This window comes from Ostrea edulis, chromosome 10, assembly GCF_947568905.1.
Source record: "Ostrea edulis chromosome 10, xbOstEdul1.1, whole genome shotgun sequence".
NCBI classification, from domain to species: domain Eukaryota; kingdom Metazoa; phylum Mollusca; class Bivalvia; order Ostreida; family Ostreidae; genus Ostrea; species Ostrea edulis.
Window position 1 is genome coordinate 46,008,796 of NC_079173.1, and position 23,685 is coordinate 46,032,480.

The 23,685-nt window shown below is 37.2% G+C and overlaps 2 protein-coding genes across 5 annotated transcripts in view; both read left to right on the forward strand.

Moving 5' to 3' along the window:
- Positions 1 to 23,685, forward strand: part of LOC125666234 (uncharacterized) — a 249,059-nt gene that overhangs the window by 127,820 nt on the left and 97,554 nt on the right. The gene's annotated exons all lie outside the window — the stretch shown is intronic.
- LOC130050808 (uncharacterized) lies at positions 952 to 22,608 on the forward strand. 2 transcript variants are annotated; one of them, XM_056151540.1, is made up of 4 exons: positions 952 to 2,152; positions 10,661 to 12,479; positions 18,808 to 18,988; positions 19,266 to 22,608. In XM_056151540.1, the coding sequence occupies exons 2-3, from the start codon at positions 10,694 to 10,696 to the stop codon at positions 18,984 to 18,986; spliced, it is 1,965 nt and encodes a 654-aa protein (XP_056007515.1). In that variant the 5' UTR covers positions 952 to 2,152; positions 10,661 to 10,693; the 3' UTR covers positions 18,987 to 18,988; positions 19,266 to 22,608. The 2 variants fall into 2 exon arrangements, with proteins under 2 accessions (XP_056007515.1, XP_056007514.1); XM_056151539.1 differs by having other exon boundaries at positions 953 to 2,126.

Below are 23,685 nucleotides of genomic sequence, written 5' to 3' on the forward strand. Positions count from 1 at the left end.
GCATAATTTTGATATCCATAAAGCCTGAAATGTGTGGAGAAAACCATTGCAGTTGAGGAAATCTTCAAAAATCTTCCTGTTTACTCCTAGAAACGAAAGAGTCAAACTATTTAGCATGATTATGATATATACATGTTATAAGCAATATGAGTCCTCAGCGATTTTTTTCTACCCACTGGTACTGGTACCGGTACCCATTCAATTGGGAAAAATAGCATCAAAATCGAACAAATTGGGAATTTTCTACCAAAGTATCGGCATATGATTTCAACTAAAAGAAAAGAAAAAAGTCGTCTCTTTACAAACTTTTTTACGCTAATATTTGCTGTTGTGAGACATAAAGAATTATCGTAGGCTCGTTTTAGAATTGTCGTAGCTCTACAAAACGCGCTCACTGTCATGATCTGTACTTTCGATTTAATACCGGAAGTTTTAGTTAACTTGTACAACGTTTCAGACTAAGTAAATATTACGATGCCAGCGGCCGGTCTATTTTTCGGCATGTAAATTGGGAATTTTTAGTCTCAAAATTGGGAAAAATCAATGGTTTTTGGCATTGGGAATGGTACCGTTTATCGGTACCAGTTATATAAGGAAAAAAATCGCTGGTCCTTTACCATAACTGTGAGTTGATAACCCTTGGGATCTGGAAATCGTCTATCAAAATACTTTAGTGTTCTTTACTTTTGGACAGAAACCGTCAAATGGTTGATATAATTTAAAACTTGTGTAATGCGATAACACCTACTGAAAAATAAAACTTGTTGTAAACGCATTTTTTAAAAAAGATCCTTACTCCTGAACTTCAATAGGGCAAACTGCTTGCATAATAACTTTTAGTTATATCAATATATCTATACCTATAGCAAGCAACTAGCCCTGATCACCTTTAGCGAACTATTAGTTATACATATGTAATTACTCATAACGAGCATCTAGTTATAATTAACTAAGGAAAACAACTAGCCATTGTAATTACATAAAACAACCAACTCGCCGTCATTACCTATAACGAGCAACTAGCCATTATAATTACCTATAGCGAGCAACTAGTCATCATTACCTATAACGAACAACTAGCCATCATTACCTATAACGAGCAACTAGCCATTATAATTACCTATAACAAGCGACAAGCCACAATTACATAAAGCAAGCAACTCGCCATCATTACTTAGAGGAAGCAACTAGCCATAATTACCTATAGCAAGCAACTAGCCATCTTTACCTATAGCAAGCAACAAACCGTTAATTACCAATAGTGGGTAACAAGACATAATTACATATAGCGAGCAAATAGCCATCATTACCTATAGTAAGCAAGCAGCTACCAATACCTTTAGCGAGCAATTTGCAATCATTACTTACAGCAAGCAATTAGCCATAATTACCCCTAAGAAGTAACTATCCACCATTACCTGTAGTGAGCAATAAACCATAATTATATATAGCGAGCAATTACACATCATTACCTAAAGCGAGCAAATAGCCATCATTACATATAACATGCAGCTAGTCATTATAGTTACCTATAGCGAGCAACTAGCCCTAACTACTAATAGTGCGCAACTAGCTTTGATCACCTATAAAGAGCAATTAGCCATCATTACTTACAGAATTCTTAGAAATATTCTCCTCTACACCCGAGCAAATAGAAAACATATTGTAGTTGTTAGTGTATAGCACCTGTAAACAAAATTATATAAAAATCGCCATGTCTGTCTGTCTACATGTCCATCTTCTGTCCTTCCCTATTAATCTGCATCAGGGAGACAACTTGTAATAATAACATTTAATGATCAGTCAACATATTTGAAATCATTCTGTTCCTCAAGATTGAAAATTGCAATCATTGAACCATCAATGTACAACACTTGCAACAGACATTTAAGGATTTCCTGTGCGATACTCAGGTGACCGTTTCTGTCCATCGGTCAGTAACCTAAATGTTGAACTTTAATGGATTGATATATCAGTAGTTATAGTTTTTTCTAAGAAACTGTTTCAATAAGATTAATGAGAATTTATCACCACGTTGATATTGTGATTTCTTGATTTTTGACAGGTTCATACTGGACTTTCATGAGGTCTTGCAGAACTGATAAAAGGACGTCGACGTCAAAGTGGTAATGTTCCTATCACACATAAAGTGGTAATGTTTCTATCACACATAAAGTGGTAATGTTCCTATCACACATAAAGTGGTAATGTTCCTATCACACATAAAGTGGTAATGTTCCTATCACACACATAAAGTGGTAATGTTTCTATCACACATAAAGTGGTAATGTTCCTATCACACATAAAGTGGTAATGTTTCTATCACACATAAAGTGGTAATGTTCCTATCACACCTACATGTAGTTTTATCCTGGGATTCTGGTCTGTCTGTCTGCAACTTTAATTGGATCTGATCCTCTGAGTTTTACAAGATATAGATTTTATACTTGAAAAACTAAAAAGTCAAAGTGATTTAACTGATTAAGTTCAAAGCCATTATTCAAAATCAGATTCAAATTTGCTAATAGCATACATGGTTGTGTAAGGGTAGTCTTAGTGCATTGTTGTTTCAGTTCCATTGCTCTAAGCTGACGAGTCACTTTAAGATATAATTTTCATTTTGATGTTACACGAAGGTATGCATTGCGATATTTCACATCAGCATTCTTCATGAAGCATTCTACAGTGTTTTATGAATGGTATATGCTGACGTGAAGTGTTGCAGTTCATACCCTCATGTATTTTCAAAAATGAAAGTTATTTTAGCTCATCTGAGCTGATTGCTCATTGATCTTTTCTGATCACGTTTTGTCTGGTATTTGTCTATCTGCGTCCTGCCTGTCCATCCAGCCCTAAAATTTTAATATTTTTTACTTCTTTGGAATCACTAAGCCAATTTCATATAAACTTGTCATAAAGCATCCTTGGAAGAAGGAAATATACATTAAGGACCATGTCCATTTCAAAGGGGAGATAATTAACAAAAGGCAAAGATAGGTTAAGTTTATTTTAAAAAAATTCCTTTTAGAACCACTGGGCCATAAGAGTTTAAATTTGCATGAAATCTCCATGACATAGTGTAGATTCAAGTTTATTCAAATCAAAGGGGATAAGAATAGGGCCACAATAGGGATCATAGTTTTACATAAAAATGTATAGGTAGGAAGGGAACAATCTTTAATAACCTTGTTTTCAAGAGCCACTTGGCCAGAAAAGTAGAAATTTACATGAAGGCTTTATGAAATAAAGCAGATTTTATTTTGTTTAAACCATTGTGGGGCTACACTGGGTTAGGCTTGTTTTAAGGGGTATTGTGAGGGCACACTGGGTTAGTCATGTTTTAAGGGGTATTGTGGGGCTACACTGGCTTTGTCATGTTTTAAGGGGTATTGTGGGGCTACACTGGGTTAGTCATGTTTTAAAGAGTATTGTGGGACTACACTGGATTAGTCATGTTTTAAGAGGTATTGTGGGACTAGACTGAGTTAGTCATGTTTCGAGGGATATTGTGGAACTGCACTTGGTTAGTGATGTTTTAAGGGGTATTGTGGGGCTACACTGGGTTAGTCATGTTTTAAAGTGTATTGTGGGGCTACACTGGGTTAGTCATGTTTTAAGGGGTATTGTGGGGCTACGCTGGGTTAGTCATGTTTAAGGGTTATTGTGGGGCTACACTGAGTTAGTCATGTTTTTAGGGGTATTCTCGGACTACACTGGGTTGGTCATGTTTTAAGGAGTATTGTGGGGCTACGCTGGATTAGTCATGTTTAAGGGTTATTGTGGGACTACACTGACTTAGTCATGTTTTTAGGGGTATTTTCGGGCTACACTGGGTTAGTCATGTTTTAAGGGGTATTGTGGGGCTACACTGGATTAGTCATATTTAAGGGGTATTGTGGGGCTACACTGGGTTAGTCATGTTTTAAGGGTTATTGTGAGGGTACACTGAGTTGGTCATGTTTTAAGGGTATTGTGGGGCTACACTGGATTAGTCATGTTTTAAAGGGTATTGTGGGGCTACACTGGGTTAGTCATGTTTTAAGCAATATTGTGGGGGTACACTGGGTTAGTCATGTTTTAAGGGGTATTGTGGGACTACACTGGATTAGTCATGTTTTAAGGGGCATTGTGAGGGCACACTGGATTAGTCATGTTTTAAGGGATATTGTGGGGTTACACTGGGTTAGCCATGTTTTAAGGGGTGTTGTTGGGGTACACTGGGTTAGTCATGTTTTAAGGGGTATTGTGGGGCCACACTGGTTTACTCTTGGTTTAATGGGTAGCGTGGGGGTATACTGGGTTAATTATGTTTTAAGGGGTATTGTGGGGCTACACTGGATTAGTCATATTTAAGGGGTATTGTGGGGCTACACTGGATTAGTCATGTTTTAAGGGGTATTGCGGGGCTACACTGGGTTAGTAATGTTTTAAGGGGTATTGTGGGGGTACACTAAGTTGGTCATGTTTTAAGGGTATTGTGGGGCTACACTGGATTAGTCATGTTTTAAGGGGTGTTGTGGGGCTACACTGAGTTGACCATGTCATAAAGGGTATTGTGGGACTACACTGGGTTAGTCATGTTTTAAGAGGTATTTTGGGACCACTGCAATAGTCGATGTTTTAAAGGGTATTGTGGGGCTACACTGGGTTAGTAATGTTTTAAGGGGTATTGTGGGGTTACACTGGGTTAGCCAAGTTTTAAGACATATTGTTGGGCTACACTTGGTTACCCTTGTCTTAAGGGATTTTGTGGGGGTACACTGGGTTAGTCATTTTTTAAGGGGTATTGCGGGGGTACACTGGATAAGTCATGTTTTAAGGGGTATTGTGGGGCTATACCTGGTTAGTCATGTTTTAAGGTGTATTTTGGGGGTACACTGGGTTGGTCATCTTCTATGGGGTATTGAGGGGCTACACTGGAATGGTCATGTTTTAATGGGTATTGGGGGGCTACACTGAGTTGGCCATAATTTAAAGGGTATTGTTGGACTACACTGTTTTAGTCATGTTTTAAGGGGCATTGTGGGGCTACAATGGGTTAGTAATGTTTTAAAGGGTTTTGTGGGGTTACACTTGGTTACCCTTGTTTTAAGGGATTTTGTGGGGGTACACTGGGTTAGTCATGTTTTAAGGGGTATTGCGGGGCTACATTGGATTGGTCATGTTTTAAGGGTTATTGTGCGGTTACACTGAGTTGGCCATATTTTAAAGGTTATTGTTGGACTACACTGGGTTAGTCATGTTTTAAGCGGTATTTTTGGACTACACTGGAATAATCGATGTTTTAAGGGGTATTGTGGGGCTACACTGGGTTAGTAATGTTTTAAGAGGTATTATGGGGTTACACTGGGTTAGCCAAGTTTTAAGGGATATTGTTGGGCTATACTTGGTTACCCTTGTTTTAAGGGATTTTGTGGGGGTACACTGGGTTAGTCATGTTTTAAGGGGTATTGCGGGGTACACTGGATAAGTCATGTTTTAAGGGGTATTGTGGGGCTATACTGGGTTAATCAGGTTTTAAGGGGTATTGTGGGGGTACACTGGGTTAGTCATGTTTTAAGGGGTATTGTGGGGCTACACTGGGTTACCGTTGGTTCATGGGGTATTGTAGGGGTACACTGGGTTAGTTATGTTTTAAGGGGTATTGCGGGGCTACACTGGATTAGTCATGTTTTAAGGGGTCTTGTGGGGGTACACTGGGTTAGTCATGTTTTAAGGGGTATTGTGGGGCTACACTGGCTTTGTCATATTTTAAGGGGTATTGTGGGGCTACACAGGGTTAGTCATGTTTTAAGGGGTATTGTGGGGCTACACTGGATTAGTCATGTTTTAAGACGTATTGTGGGACTAGACTGAGTTAGTCATGTTTCGAGGTGTATTGTGGGACTGCACTTGGTTAGTGATTTTTAAGGGGTATTGTGGGGCTACACTGGATTAGTCATGTTTTGAAAGGTATTGTGGGGTTACACTGGGTTAGCCATGTGTTAAAGAGTATTGTGGGACTACACTGGGTTAGTCATGGTTTAGGGGGTATTGTGGGGCTCCGCTGGATTAGTCATGTTTAAGGTTTATTTTGGGGCTACACTGGGTTAGTCATGTTTTAAGGGGTATTGTGGGGCTACACTGAGTTGGCCATGTTTTAAAGGATATGGTGGGAGTACACTGGATTAGTCATGTTTTATGTGGTATTGTGGGGCTATACTGGGTTAGTCATGTTTTAAAAGGTATTTTAGGGGTACACTGGGTTGGTCATCTTCTATGGGGTATTGTGGGGCTAGACTGGATTGGTCATGTTTTAAGGGGTATTGTGGGGCTACACTGAGTTGACCATGTTTTAAAGGGTATTGTTGGACTACACTGGGTTAGTCATGTTTTAAGCGGTATTTTTGGACTACCCTGCAATAGTCGATGTTTTAAGGGGTATTGTAGGGCTACACTGGGTTAGTAATGTTTTAAGGAGGTACTGTTGGGCCACACTGGGTTTGTCATGTTTAAGGGGTATTTTTGGGTTACACTGGGTTAGCCAAGTTTTAAGGGATATTGCCGGGCTACACTTGGTTACCCTTGTTTTATGGGAATTTGTGGGGGTACACTGGTTTAGTCATGTTTTAAGGGGTATTGCTGTGCTACACTGGATAAGTCATGTTTTAAGGGGTATTGTGGGGTATACTAGGTTAGTCATGTTTTAAGGGTATTGTGGAGGTACACTGGGTTGGTCATCTTCTATAGGGGATTGTGGGGCTACACTGGATTGGTCATGTTTTAAGGGGTATTGTGGGGCTACACTGAGTTGGCCATGTCAGAAAGGGTATGGTGGGACTACACAGGGTTAGTAATGTTTTAAGGGGTATTGTGGGGCTACACTGGAATAGTCATGTTTTAAAGGGTAATGTGGGGCTACACTGTTTTAGTCATGTTTAAGGGGTATTTTGGGGTTACACTAGGTTAGCCAAGTTTTAAGGGATATTGCCGGGCTACACTTGGTTACCCTTGTTTTAAGGGAATGTGTGGGGGTACACTGATTTAGTAATGTTTTAAGGGGTATTGCGGTGCTACATTGGATAAGTGATATTTTAAGGGGTATTGTGGGGGTGCACTGGGTTAGTCATGTTTTAAGGGGTATTGTGGGGCTACACTGGATTAATCATGTTTTAAGGGGTATTGAGAAGGCACACTGGGTTAGTAATGTTTTAAGGGGTATTGTTGGACTGCACTTGGTTAGTGATTTTTAAGGGGTGTTGTGGGGCTACACTGGATTAGTCATGTTTAAGGTTTATTTTGGGACTACACTGGGTTAGTCATGTTTTAAGGGGTATTGCAGGGCTACACTGGATTATTCATATTAAAGGGGTATTGTGGGGCTACACTGGATTAGTCATGTTATGAGGGGTGTTGTCGGGTTACACTGGGTTAGTCATGTTTTAAAGGGTATTGTGTGGGTTCACTGGGTTGGTCATCTTTTAAGGGGTGTTGTGGGGCTACACTGGATTAGTCATGTTTTAAGGGTTATTGTGCGGTTACACTGGGTTAGTCATGTTTTAAAGGGTATTGTGGGGGTTCACTGGGTTGGTCATCTTTTAAGGGGTGTTGTGGGGCTACACTGGGTTAGTCATGTTTTAAGCGGTATTTTGGGACTACACTGCAATAATCGATGTTTTAAGGGGTATTGTGGGGCTACACTGGGTTAGTAATGTTTTAAGAGTTATTTTGGGAGTACACTGCGTTGGTCATCTTCTATGGGGTATTTTGGGGCTTCACTGGATTGGTCATGTTTTAAGGGGTATTGTGGGGCTAATCTGAGTTGGCCATCTTTTAAAGAGTATTGTTGGACTACACTGGGTTAGTCATGTTTTAAGCGGTATTTAGGGACTACACTGCAATAGTCAATGTTTTAAGGGGTATTGTGGGGCTACACTGGGTTAGTAATGTTTTAAGGGGGTATTGTGGGGCTACACTGGGTTTGTCATGTTTAAGGGGTATTTTGGGCTTACACTGGGTTAGCCAAGTTTTAAGGGATATTGCCGGGCTACACTTGGTTACCCTTGTTTTAAGGGAATTTGTGGGGGTACACTGGTTTAATCCTGTTTTAAGGGGTATTGCGGCGCTACACTGGATAAGTCATGTTTTAAGGGGTATTGTGGGGTATACTAGGTTACTCATGTTTTAAGGGGTATTGTCGGAGTACACTGGGTTGGTCATCTTCTATAGGGGATTGTGGGGCTACACTGGATTGGTCATGTTTTAAGGAGTATTGTGGGGCTACACTGAGTTGACCATGTCATAAAGGGTATGGTGGGACTACACTGGGTTAGTCATGTTTTAAGGGGTATTGTGGGGCTACACTGGAATAGTAATTTTTTAAAGGGTAATGTGGGGTACACTGTTTTAGTCATGTTTTAAGGAGTATTCTGGGGCTACACTGGGTCAGTCATGTTTTAAGGGGTATTTTTGGGCTTCACTGGATTAATAATGTTTTAAGGGGTATTGTGGGTGCACACTTGGTTAGTAATGTTTTAAGGGGTATTGTGAGGCTACACTGAGTTTGTCATGTTTTAAGGGGTATTGTGGGGTTACACTGGGTTAGCCAAGTTTTAGGGGATATTGTTGGGCTACACTTGGTTACCCTTGTTTTAAGGGATTTGATGGGGTACACTGGGTTAGTCATGTTTTAAGGGTATTGCGGAACTACACTGGGTTAATCATGTTTTAAGGGGTAGTGTGGGGGTACACTGGGTTAGTCATGTTTTAAGGGGTATTTTGGGGCTACACTGGGTGACCCTTGTTTTAAGGTGTATTGTGGGGCTACACTGGGTTCGTCATGTTTTAAGGGTATTGTGGGGCTACACTGGATTAGTCATGTTTTAAGGGGTGTTGTTGGACTACACTGGGTTCGTCATGTTTTAAGGGTATTGTGGGGCTACACTGGATTAGTCATGTTTTAAGGGGTATTGTTGGGCTACACTGGATACGCCTTGTTTAAGGGGTATTCTGGGGCTATACTGGGTTAGTCATGTTTTAAGGGGGATTTTGGGGCTACACTGAATTAGTCATGGTTAAGTGGTATTGTGGGACTACACTGGGTTAGTCATGTTTTAAGGGGTATTTTGGGACTACACTGGATTAGTCATGTTTTAAGGGTATTGTGGGACTACACTGGATTAGCCTTGTTTTAAGGGGCATTTTGGGGTACACTGGTTTAGTCATGTTTTAAGGGTATTTCGGGGCTACACTTGATTAGTCATGTTTTAAGGGGTATTGTGGGGTACACTGGATTAGTCATGTTTTAAGGGGTATTGTGGGGCTACACTGGATTAATCATGTTTTAAAGGGTATTGTGGGGCTACAATTAAGGATTGAAGTATTACGTGCAGATATAAAGGGAGAATATATAAAATTGTTATTCTCAAGAAAAACAGCTCCATGATTAGTCATATTGATTTTCAAGCATCCCTACGTAGTGAAAATGCAGGTTGGTTCAAATCAGTCCCAGGTGCTCCCACACCCCAAAGTATTGTGGGGAGACAATAGGGGATCAAAGTGTGACATAAGTGTTGATAGGGAATTTTTTTTCAGAATATTCATCTCACCAACAGAAGGGTAATGATTAGTCATGTTAATATGCAATTATTTACACGCAGTTCAAATTCAAGTTTGTTCAAGTCAGGGGCCCTAATGGTAGGGTGGGACCACGATAGGAGATAAACGTTTTATATGAGAATATGCAGACACTTAATTTAAAGGAATTTTTTCAAGAGGAGCAGGGCCACATTAAATATATCTAAATGCAAATGCTCCCAAGTTGTGTTGATTCAATGTTCCCATTGCCCTGTGTGTGTGGGGGGGGGGGAGACATTGTTTTTTGTCCTGGATATAGGTCTCTGCATAATTCTAATTTAACTTTTGAATAGTGAGTTATAAGACCCCCATTTTTTATATTTCCATTCTTTGTGACAAGACCTTTTTATGGCAGAGTTTGTTTGTGACCTTGACCTTAGAGATTGGTCTCCTTTTCAGAAAACTCAAATGTTTCCTGACGTTTCTCAGAAAAAAATCATGCTTGTTTTCTATATACATGTAGATATCCTTTGGCAAGACCATAGAGAAAAACTTATTGTTAAGAAAACCTAACCTACTCAATATTTCCTAATATCAGTTAAGATAGAGCTTTCTTATTTTCTACATACTTGTAGATATCGTATGGAAAGACGTTTCATTTCAAAGAATGATATCTGACTTTGTGACCTTGACTTTCTCCACAATAACAAGGTCATATTATCACATTATTTTTGTATTGGTATCGAGGCATCCCCATGTTGTGTGAATTCAAGTTGGTTTTGTCATGATCCTTTGGGGCGAGATTTGGGTCGACTATATGACAAAAAGGCTTAGAAAGAAACCCATAACCGCTTAACAACAACAGGGTCAGGGTGACTCAGGTGAGCGATGTGTGTCATGGTGCCTCTTGTTTATGCAGAAAAGGGGTCAATTAAAATTATTCAGTAAATTATGTAGATCTATTTAAATGTATTAATTACATGATGGAAATGTTTATATCCAAAATGTTATAAGTCTTGGAATATGTATTATGTAAAAATAAATGTAAATTCAATGATTGCTACTTTCCAGTTTCTCTAGCTTTATACTGTGTGTTTGATTTCAGATTGTATTCCTAAAGACCCAGACCCTCCACATCATGGACACACTAGGACTCAGCACTCAGCTAAAAGTACGACAATGTTCTCAATGTCAGAGGGACACTGAATTTTATTGTAACACATGTAAACGTGATCTGTGTTTACAGTGTAAAAAGAAACATGTTACAGAAAATAACACCAAATATCACAATGTAGTGTTCTATATAACTCGTCATACCGAGAGGAGTTTTACCACACAGTGTAAACTACGACGGTGTTCTCAATGTCAGGGGGACACTGAGTTCTACTGTAACACATGTAAACGTGATCTGTGTTTACAGTGTAAAGATAAACATGTCAATGATCTAGATACCATATACCATGATGTTGTGATTTACCGTGAGAAGTTTAAATATGTCCCTTTACGAGAGACCTGTGTAAGACATCCAAACAGAAAATACAAAATGTTCTGTGATCAGTGTAACTATTCCGTGTGTAAGCGCTGTACAGACCACAGAACACACGCGCTGGTGGATCTTAGAACAGCCTATCAAACAAAGCGACAACAACACCGAGAAATCATTGACAACATCAGAAGTGAGACTCTCTATAACTGTCGTGTTCTCCTGGCAGGAATCCAAACTGATATCAAAACTTGTCCCCCACAAATCTGTCACCGTCAATCACAGATGTCAACAAAAGCCCAGAGACTGAAGGATCTGATTGACACCGTGGTATATGATGTTAAAACAAGATACAAAGGTTTATTGATTGATAGAATACAACAACAGAAGAGAAAAATGAACAGACAACTTGTTCACCTACAGAACTATGAAGACAGATATGAACAATCAGCAAACAGAGTGGTACAATTCCTCTTGTTTATAAAGACCAGTCGTGTCCCCCAGATAAAGAACAGTCCTAGTCAGTTATTGAGTGTCATCACAGAAATCCAAATGACAACAAGAAAACGACAAGTAGGAATAGACGAGTGTGTGAAAGTGACATCCACACCTGTATTACACACGTCTGTCTGTGTGACAGGTGTTAGTCGTGTGTTACACATATCTTGTGTGATTTCAGACCGGGTCTGGGTCTCTAATTATAACAATATCATCTTGACAGACACAACAGGAGACGTTATACACCGTGTGACAAATATAACACTAGGGATAACAGGAAAACACACAGTGAACAATTCTGGTGAACTGATTTATATAGACAGTGTACGTAACATCAACAAACTGTCTACAGACAATCAGACAGTCACCACACTGTTACAGAGACCATCACTATGCTATCCAGTGTGTGTGTACTGCTCCCCGTCCACTGGAGATCTGATGGTTGGGGTGCGTATCACTGATACAAAGACAGGCAAGGTAACCCGGTACAACAGTAGTGGTCAACACATCCTGACCATAGAACACGACAACGCAGGTCACACGCTGTATAATGGTCCTCGTTATATCACAGAGAACAAGAACGGTGATATAATTGTGTCTGACTGGATTAATGTTAACCGTGGTGGTGCTGTAGTTGTGACAGAGCGCGGGGGCAGACATCGATTCTCATACACAGGACCTCCATCAGGATCATCACTTGCACCACTAGGAATCTGTACAGACGCGCTGTCAAACATCCTTGTGTGTGATAATAAAACCCACACAGTACAGATGATTGACAAGGACGGTCACTTCCTGTCTCTGTTACTGACACGACAACACGGGATAAACTATCCATACAGCCTGAACTATGATGATAAAACTCACCTTCTCTGGGTTGGATCGTTGTACAGCAACACAGTGTCTGTATATAGATATCTACAGAGGAGGTACTCTCTGACTGGTAAGTACTAGTAGTACTCTATATTATTGTACTATATCAAATATATACAGAGGAAATACTCTCTGACTGATAAGTACTAGTGGTGTTGTAGTTTATTGTACTATATCAGATATATACAGAGGAGGTACTCGCTGACTGGTAAGTAATAGTAGTACTGTAGTTTATTGTACTATATCAGATATATGCAGAGGAGGTACTCGCTGACTGGTAAGTACTAGTGATACTGTAGTTTATTGCACTATATCAGATATACAGAGGAGGTACTCTCTGACCGGAAGGTACTAGTAGTGCTTTAGTTTATTGTACTATATCAGTCATTTTAATTACAGTGTGGGCTATTACTAGAGATAGTATTTAGTTTTAATTACAGTATGGGTTTTAGATAGAGGTAGTGTTTAGTTTTAATTACAGTGTGGGTTATAATTAGAGGTAGTGTTTAGTTTTAATTACAGTGTGGGTTATAATTAGAGGTAGCGTTTAGTTTTAATTACAGTGTGGGGTATAATTAGAGGTAGTTTTTAGTTCTAATTACAGTGTGGGTTATAAATAGAGGTAATGTTTAGTTTTAATTACAGGGTGGGTTATAATTACATTTAGTGTTTAGTTTTATTTACAGTGTGAGTTATAATTAGAGGTAGTGTTTAGTTTTAATTACAGGGTGGGTTATAAATAGAGGTATTGTTTAATTTTAATTACAATGTGGGTTATAATTAGAGGTAATAAATAAAGGTAATGTTTAGTTTTAATTACAGGGTGGATTATGTTTGAATTTATTGTTTAGTGTGGTTTACAATCAGAGATAATCTTTACTTTTAATTATGCTCCCCAACAATTTCAGGTTCATTGTTTAGAATTCTTTGTTTTCTTCAGCTAAATTGATGAATTTAAGAATGATAAAAATGATTATTTTTCACAGCTCTCTCTAATGTAAATTGCAGTGATATGAAAACAGCTCTGGCTTGTGACATGTTGTATATTTCTGTAAAGTGTTGTGTATGTTGAAAAAGGTTGTGTATTTCTGTAAAGGGTTGTGTATTTCTGTGGAATATCGTTAATTTCTGTGGCAGGTGTTGACAAAATATAACTTGTGTACTGTTTGACATTTAGCATGTACGTTACACCAAGTTTCTGTGTTGAATAGGTCTCATGATGTTAAGGGTTCTATAGCTTACAAATCTGATATGCCCCCCTTTAAAGATGAAGGGCGTCTTGGTTTGCACCTGTCGGTCGGTCGGTCGTTTGGTCGGTCGGTCGGTTGACCACATGTTGCCCGCTCAATATCTTGAGAACCATTCAATTGATCGTAATGATTTTTCATATGTATGTTGGATATGAAAAGAAGAGGACCCCTTTTGTTTTTCAGGTCAAAAGACTAAAGGTCAAGGGTCAATCTACTCTGGACATAGTAATATACTATCCGCTCAATATCTTGAGAACCCTTTGCTTGACAGACATCAAACTTGGTACACTAGTATATCTTAAGAAGTAGACGACCCCTATTGATTTTGAAGTCACATGGTCAAAGTTCAAGGGTCAAACTGGACATAAAATACATTGACCACTCAATGTCTCGAGAACCCTTTGCTTGATAGATATCAAACTTGGTACACTGGTATATCTCGAGAGGAAGATGATCTCTATTGATTTGAGGTCACATGGTCAAAGGTCAATGGTCAAACTGGACATTGGAATATATTGTCCGCTCAATATCTTAAGAACACTTTGTTTGACAGACATCAAACTTGGTACACTGGTACATCTTTAGGAGTTGATGACCACTATTGAATTTGAGGTCACATGATCAAAGGTCAAGGGTTAAACTGGACATATGAATATACTGTCTATTCAATATCTTGAGAACCCTTTGCTTGACAGACATCAAACTTTGTACACTTGTACACCATCAGGAGAAGATGACATCTGTTGATTTTGAGGTCACGTAGTCTAAGGTCAAGGGTCGAACTGGACATAGAAATATACTGTCCGCTCAATATCTTGAGAACCCTTTGCTTGACAGACATCAGACTTGGTACATTGGTACATTTTAAGGAGTCGATGGCCCCTATTGATTTTAGGTCAGATGGTCAATCTATTCTTGACATAGGAAGATATTGTCTGCTCAATATTTTGAATTGATGATACTACTCTGAATTAAATGATGTGTGTGTATATAACACTTTTCAATTTTGCACCATGGGGGACATATGTGTTTTACAAACATCTCTTGTTAATGAGTAAATTCGCAGATTTTGATGAATCCCCCCTCCAAAACACTGTGATTATTGTCAAATTCTAATGATAGAGTGTTTCTATTGGTTATTCCAAAATGAATGTGTTTGTGTGACTTTAAATGTAGATTTATCAAAGATTTGTGCCACTTTCATTCGAAATTATGTAATAATGGTACTTGAAATAAGATTTCTTATTGGGTTTTTGATTTTGCCCCTTAATAATATAAATAAACCCAAGGTACAAAACTATTTCTGTAGTGCAGTGTTAATTTTCACTTGATGATTCATTGAATGATACAATTTTTAGAGGTGTGCAGTATTATCGGTATACCAGTGTACCAGTATGTTTTGGTACAGGTATGTACTGCAGTACAGGAGGCAAAATATCGTTATATTCAAGTCTAATAACTCTAAACAAAAATATAAAATTGAAAGAAAACAAAAAATATATATGCAACAAAAATTATTAAAGAAATCTGTGTACGCATAGACTCACTTTATTAGGTCACCTGAATTAACTCCCGTGACCTATTGCAATTGGTTGTCAACCAGCGTCATGCAGCGTCCGGCATTTGTTAACAATTGAACATTTTTAACTGTTTGATAACTACCAGTCCGATTATTTTTAAATTTGGTACGAAGCATCGTTGGGACAAGGGGGACATAATTTGTAAATCTCTGGACTACAACACCCCTGGGGACTTGGGCCAGGGCAAAAATTACCCAACATTGACCAATTTTCAAAAATCTTCTAAAGAACCGCAGATGTTTAAGAAAATTTAAATGCATGGAACTGTAGAACAGGACGGCTTTTACCAAAGTTGCACATTTTAGGATTCCCAGGTTAGGCGAGGGGTTCTGACCCCATCGCAGTGCCAAACTTACTATATAGTGTTTATGTGTAAAACACTTAAATAATATATTCTTTAGTGCTATTGATACTAAATTGAAACTAATTGGATATCTAGAAAGAACAAGTAGTACTTTATTATAATTGTAAATTTGATGATTCAGGGGTAGGGGCTTTGGCATCAGGGTGGGGCCAAAATGGTCCGTTATTAAATGTGTAAACAATAAACATTTTTAACTTCTTCTTGATAACTACCATTCCAATTATTTTCATATTTGGTATGAAGCCTATTTGGAACAAGGGGGATATATTATAAATTGCATGACCTTGTGCAGATTCGAGTTTGTAAAAAGCATGGTTCCGGGGGCAGGATAGGGCCACAAGGAGGGTCAAAGTTTTACATAGAAATATATAGTAAAAATCTTTCAAAATCTTCCCTAAAACTACTAGATTAAGAATGTGGAAATTTACATGAAAGCTTCCTAACATGGTGCAAATTGAAATTTGTTAAAATTATGGCCTCCGAGGGTAAAATGTGGTGACAATAGGGGATCAAAGTTTTACATACAAATATATACAGGAAAAATCATTAAAAATATTCTTCTGGAAAAAAAAATCACTGTACCAGGAAAGTTTACATTCACATGAAAGCTTCCTGACATAGTCTAGATTCAATTTGGAAAAAAAATCATGGTCGTGGGAGTAGGTTGGGGCCACGAAATAACCGAAAACCGCGGGTTGTGTTGTTCGGGTCTGGTTCGGTTCCATTTTTTCCTTATTTTGGTTCGGGTTTGGTTTTTAAAATAGATTCATTATTTGAAATCCGTAGACACGAAATGTCGTCAAAATCCTCAAAGGTGGCTTTATTTTGATCAATTGTCAGTTGATGGCATTTTGGACAGAACTATAAACAATGACAGTATGTAAGATATATATGTCAAACGCATTGAAAATAATAATAATAAGACCTTTATTTAACCAGGATTACATATTTAGCGATAACGCTAGTTTTCAATATGGTCCTGCATATAACATACATACAGACAGATATTAGTAAAATAAACACAGATTAAAAGAAGTAGAATACATATAAACTTAAGAAATAATTATGAATGTAAGATAAATAGAATACAAAATGAAGCTTAAAAAGTATGGTGATAATCTCTAAGATAATTTCTCTTAAAACACGCAACACTCGTTGAGTTTCTTATGTTTTGACTCAAGGCATTCCACACTGTGCTCCCTGAAATGCTGAAAGATCTTCTATAATATTCTGTTTTTGCCCTGGGTATATACAAAATATTTGAATAAGAATTTCTAGTTTGCCTCTGACTGACTTCGGATACATATTTAAAAACATTTAAATAATCTGGCATTAAACCATGTAAAACTTTATACACTAAAATGACTTTTCTATAGACAAAGTAATCTGATAGAGGCAACCAGTTAAGTTCTGTAAACATGACATTAGATGGTGTTTCAAAATTTCTGATGTTAAGAATTACCCTTGCAGCTCGTTTTTGCAATATAAAAAGCTTATTCACATTTTCAGCATTTCTGAAATACGCCACAGGTTCGACATCGTCAATGACAAAACATTGAAAACATGGAATTGAAACGAGAAGTGATAATACTGTGTCTAGTACAATGGTTTGTATAGTCTAAACCAGTCCACATCCCCGAGTAATTATTGTAAAACATACAATAAAGGTTTTTGATTTTAACTGAATATTAGATTTTTAAAATAAGTTATATAAACCCGAGCCGATACCTGAATCTATACTTAGAAAATCAGAACCGACCCGACAAGAACTTTTTTGAAACTGTCACAGCCCTTCACAATAGGGACCAACGTTTTACATGCGAATATATAGGAAAACTCTTTAGATACGAGCCACTGGGAGGCAGGTGAGCGGTGTTGCCCATGGGCGTCTTGTTCTTCACCAGATCAAAATCTGGCTTTTGTTAACATTTTTTTAGGTTTGGAGGTTGATGTCGACTGTAGACAATGTGCATTAGTCAAACAAAGTTGTTTTGATTTTCGGATTGTTGTGAAATCGGGAAGCAATGTTTTGAAGAAGAGTGCATACTTATATTGCATTGGTAGTGAGTTACGACTTCATTTCAACATGGAGACGTTTTGTTTGTTATCAGCTTTTGTAGTTTACTTTAAGTGTTAGTTTGCTTTTCTATTTGGTTTTCATTTCTATGTAAAATGTTATTGTCCTGGGGAAGGGAGAGGTCTACCCGATAGTTTGACAATTCACCATTGTTTGTGTCGTTGCTCATTTTAGTACTTTTTTTTATATCTTTATTCATTTGATCTCCTATCTTCTATTTGATCTGACACTTGGAAGTTGAGTGTTATTGGTTTCAGTGCATTAGGCGAAGGTGAAGGTAAATCTTGATATAACTAATTACGCATGCAATCAACATTTTAACGTTAGGTTTAATATAATTATCTCGGTTCAACAATTATCATCTCAGAATTTTCTAGTTAGATACATTGTCATCCAATTTTTTGTCATTGAGAAATTGTGATTGCAAAGGTCAAAGGTCAACTTGAATACATTATTTATATTCATGTATAACTAGTGTTATGTATGTAGCACTGTATATTTGTAATGTAGTAAGTGGTACACTGTATATGTGTAATGCAGTAAGTGGTACACTGTATATTTGTAATGCAGTAAGTGGTACACTGTATATTTGTAATGCAGTAAGTGGTACACTGTATATTTGTAATGCAGTAACCCGAAGCGGTACACTGGCCCCAGGAGAATGCCACATGCTACAAAATAAATCTTCTCACTGTACAATTATTATACTACAGTAGTGTGGATGTGAATTGAATTAAACTCCTGCATGAGCAATATGAATAGATGCACAGTAATTATTTTTTGTTATAAATCAAGAAGAAAGAGTTACTGTATGATAAAGTTACCATTGTGACCCATAGGCCTATTGCATTGAATATCAGGTCATACAATGTGTGATAAATGTAATTAATTGATTGAAATTAAATAATTACTCAATCGTTAATTACATTGATCAATACAGAATTATTGTTCTACAGGATTATATCCTTAAACTCTTCCTCAGTTATAGACAACATGTGACAAAATTGCTAGTGATAAGTTTTCTTGTAATATTGATGCTAAGATGACCGAGTGGGCATGATAGTCTCTTGGCATGTGATGTAGGATTTGTGATTGATTACCTTCTGTGGTTTTTTTTTTACCCTCAGACTATCCAAACAGTGAGGAAGAGGACACCAGAGAAGAATCTGACTCGGATGACCACAACGCCAGGGGAAAATCTAACACCGATGATGCAGGCGCCAGGGGAGAATTTGACTCTGATGACGAGGATGCCAGGGGAGAAGCTGACCCTAAATCAGTTTGGCAGCGGTGTATTTTGCTGTAGATGTAAGAATTAATTGTTCCCACTGGTGTCACATAATCGTAAAGTGAAATATGACTTTGAAATTGTATCGATATTTTAGTATGTAAACGTACAAATACATCAATTTCAAATTTTAGTGTGATTTTACGGTTAATGGAACGCAACATGTTTTACTCCTGGATATACATAAACATCACCTCTTTAGAGAAGTGTTTTCTTGCAAATTTACAGAAATGACTTAATGATGGTATTTCATGTTTACAGATGACATACGATTACCATTTACATTTCTTAATACAGTGATGGTGGACATTGATTACATTTCCTCATCTAGTGATGGTGGACACTGATTATATTTCCTCATCTAGTGATGGTGGACATTGATTACATTTCCTTATCTAGTGATCGTGGACATTGATTACATTTCCTCATCTAGTGATGGTGGACATTGATTACATTTCCTCATCTAGTGATGGTGGACATTGATTACATTTCCTCATCTAGTGATGGTGGACATTGATTACATTTCCTTATCTAGTGATCGTGGACATTGATTACATTTCCTCATCTAGTGATGGTGGACATATTACATTTCCACATATAGTGATGGTGGACATTGATTACATTTCCTCTTCTAGTGATGGTGGACATTGATTACATTTCCTCATCTAGTGATGGTGGACATTGATTGCATTTATCAGTCAGTGATGGCAGACATACATTCAAGTTTATAATTGTGGCATGCATTCATCGAGTTGTGTTGACCATAAACTTCATGTAATTCATTGATCAAACTTTCATTTTCACACTTTATATATTATGTATTGACTTTATGAGATACATTTTTTATAGAAGTTTTATGATGTATTTTTGTAAAAGAATTTTCAATCATGTAAATGTTTTAGATATTTTCTATCTGTATTATGCATGTCTGCAAAAAACAAAACAAGGTACGATTGTGTACATAAAAAGAACCCAGAAATGTCTCTTGTTTTTAAATGTGTCTTGAATCAAGCTTGATCTGTGTTTTGAATTAGCTTAACATGCCAAGTATACCATTTCAACTTAAAGTTATTTCTTATTTCATAGCTTTATTACGCCATTAATGAAAGTTTGTCCCGAATTATTTTTCAAAAAGAGCTTGATAACGTTAAATTTGATCCAGATTATTGCTTAGGAAAAGGTGTGCCCATCCCTCGAGCATAATAAAATTCATACTGTGTATTAAGAAAAGATGAAAAATGAATTCGAATATGAATTTGCTTGATTCATAGGCTGTATGTTTTCCAAAAGGAAAACCCCCTGAATAAATGTTTTTTCATTGATTTTGCCAATTTTCTGCCAACTTCACACTCATGTCATACAACACAAAGCAACTTTGGATCAAATTAAACGTAATTTCGATTTGTTTATACATTCCTTATTTAAATTTCAAATTCTGGGACTACTACTGAAATCATTTATTTTCTGGGTCAGATGACTTCAGAAACTCTACATACTTTTTTTTTAAAAACCAATCTGTTTACCAAATTCGACACTGAGCAGTAAAGTATCAGAAAGGGACTCAATAATATTCAATAATATTCGAGGGGTTCAGTTAATCCATTTCTAAATTGCCACATAGGGCGTATTTTTAAACAAAAAATAAACATTCCTGTTTTACAAGACTTCATTTCCTCATGTAGAATAGGGTTTTCAGCATACGGTGAGTAAAACTAACGTAGAGTTGGGAAACGGTTCTTAGAGTTAGATAGTTCTATAAAGATTCGAGGTCCACATTGGTTCAAGTTAGAATGAGTTATGTTTAGGCCATCGCAGTGTTTACATTTAGTCTTGAGCGGTATTACTTTGAGGTTCATGCTGGTGTAGTAAAATGTTTGTTTTTGACAATACATGTATATGGAACCTCATTGTTGTCCTAACTTTAGATTTTCTTATCATTTCTGTACATCTGTTGTGTAGTTATGGTTTTTATTATCGCCCGTCATTAGACGGGACATATTATGTTACAGCGCTGTCTGTCCGGCTGACTGTCCGTCCGTCTGTCCGTCCCGGGTCATGTTTTCCGGACCTTTTTTCCGTAACGGATCCATGTACAACTTTGAAATTTGGTCACCATATCTCCCTCAAGAATTGTAAGAGTGAGTTTGCATTTCAGCTGCATTGGTCCATTGTTGATCTACTTTAGGGCTATAAGTAGGTCAAACAGTTTTCCGGGCTTCTTTTCTTTGTTCGTCAATACAACCTCGCATTGGGTCAAATGCTGTCTGACGTGTTTCATACCGATTGTTAAGCCGTTCTTGGCACACTGATTTTGACTGCGGATCACTCCGTTTACCTGGTCAGGATATGGGGCTCACGGCGGGTGTAACCGGTCAACAGGGGATGCTTACTCCTCCAAGGCACCTGATCCCACCTCTGGTGTGTCCATGGGTCCGTGTTTGCCCAACTATCTATTTTGTATTGCTTGTAGGAGTTATGAGATTGATCACTGTTCGTTATCTTCACCTTGCATACAGATGTTGCACTGAAATTTCCACATAAGCTTCATTTCAGAAAAATGCAAGTTCAGTTAGCATTTCTGTTCCGTGACGTACATTAGGACTGATAGTAGGTCAAATAGATTTCTGGGCCTTTTTTTTTTTATTACGGATACAGATATTGTCCTGAAATTAAGTCGGAGGCTTCCTCTTGGAGGAATACAAGTTCAGTCTTAATTTCAGCTGGATTAATCTAAGCTGAAAGTAGGTCAAACAGTTTTCAGGGCTTTTTTCATTACAGATACAAATATTACACTGATATTTAGTCATAGGCTTCCTCTCGGATGAATACAAGTTCAATTTGCATTTCAGTTAGATTGGTCTATCCTTGACCTACTTTTTGGGAAAATAGGTCAAACAGTTTTCCAGGCTTTTTATCCTTATAGATACAGATATTACCCTGATATTTAGTCAAAGGCTTCCTCTCAGAGGAATACAAGTCCAGTTTGCATTTCAGCTGTATTGATCTATCGTTGACATACTTTTGGACTAAACATAGGCCATACAGTTTTCCAGACTTTTTGTCATTATGGATACAGATATTGCCCTGAAATTTAGTCAAAGGCTCACTGGGAGACGGGCGTATATTGTACTATTTGTTCTACTCTTGTTTTGTTGGAGGGGTGAGTAAATTTTATATTTCTTAGAGATTATTATATTCATTCATTTTCATGAAGAAGTTTATCATTTGAGATCAACTACTCTGAAACCATACTTATTTATGCTATGATAAATTTGTAAACTTTACAGGTCTTTTCATTTCGAACAAGGTGTTGTACACGATCTAAGAATAACATCCGAACCTGGATAAAACAAGTAAACAGTGTAGTATGATAAGTCTTCTGATCTCAAGTACTAGTGACAGCGAGTTGTTTTCATACACAATATAATTTGTACTTTGGAAGAAGCTAGACTTATTTCAATCCCAGCATACACACAGGCTTCCTGGTACATTTTTTGGTGCATAGACCAGGATTTACGCTACATTTTGCTTCCCATTACATTCAGAAAACAAAGAAAACATGATAAAGTTTAAAGTATTTTATTGTTCAAAATATCATGGGACTAATTCAAAGGACACAAAATGTTAATATACATGTATATATGGTTTAAAATAAATCAATTTTATTTTCATTCTAGTGTAAGTTTCTCTTTTCACTGATTGATGTTCACTGTTTGAAATATTTCTGGAAATATGACTCAAAGTTTCCGTTTAAACAAACATCTGGATTTGACAGTAGCACATCACTATTGTACGAGTACCGCACACATCAAATGAGAGCTTTCTTTAAACAGTTTAGAACATGATACTGATCAAAACAATGATATTCTACTCATAAAACTAATTCAACAATAACGATTATTGTAAACACCAACTATTAGTATTTTTGTTATAAGAATACCAAAATCCTTAAAATCTTTAAAGAGATTAAATAGAAATCAAAGAAAATATTTACAAGGAGCAGATTTTCCTACACATCACTTTATAATAAGATATTCTGACTTCCCCTGATACTTATACAGTGTTCTTTTTATTCAGAGTTATTTCCCTTTGTGTCATTAACATCGGAGATGATTTTCTCACTTGGGTATTCTGAAACAGAGTATAAAAAGATGCAACCTTTTCTTCAATAGATTGACAAGTGGGGGAGTCTTCCCTAGACTGTTCATCACTGCATTAGCAGACTATTGTATCATAGTAAAATTAACGACAAACATCAGCACAGAACAAAACTCACGCACACAATATGTTCACCACTATTGCAACACAACTTTTTACATATTTGTGAAACATACATTTAGTAATATTATTTCTAATATCATAAAATATTGCTATATTGTTTGCATAATGCTGACCATTTATGGATTACGTTGAAATCAATACGGGGCAAATAGTAAATCAATTAAAGTAGAAGCATTCTTCTCAAAAATGAGGATTTTGGTGAATAACACAGGTTTCACAGATTTCTACGAGTAAATGTGATCGATTGATTTGGTCCCATGTCAACATACCTTGCACATGATTTAGTTACTGCTGTCTTTACATGTCGAAAATGCAAAAACTTCACAGACAGAGAGACAAGAAGCAATCAGAAAAAGCTCACGAGGTTCCAGCTCTGGTAAGCAAAAAAGGTGAAGATAACGAACAGAGATTAATCTTATTACTTTAATGAAAAACA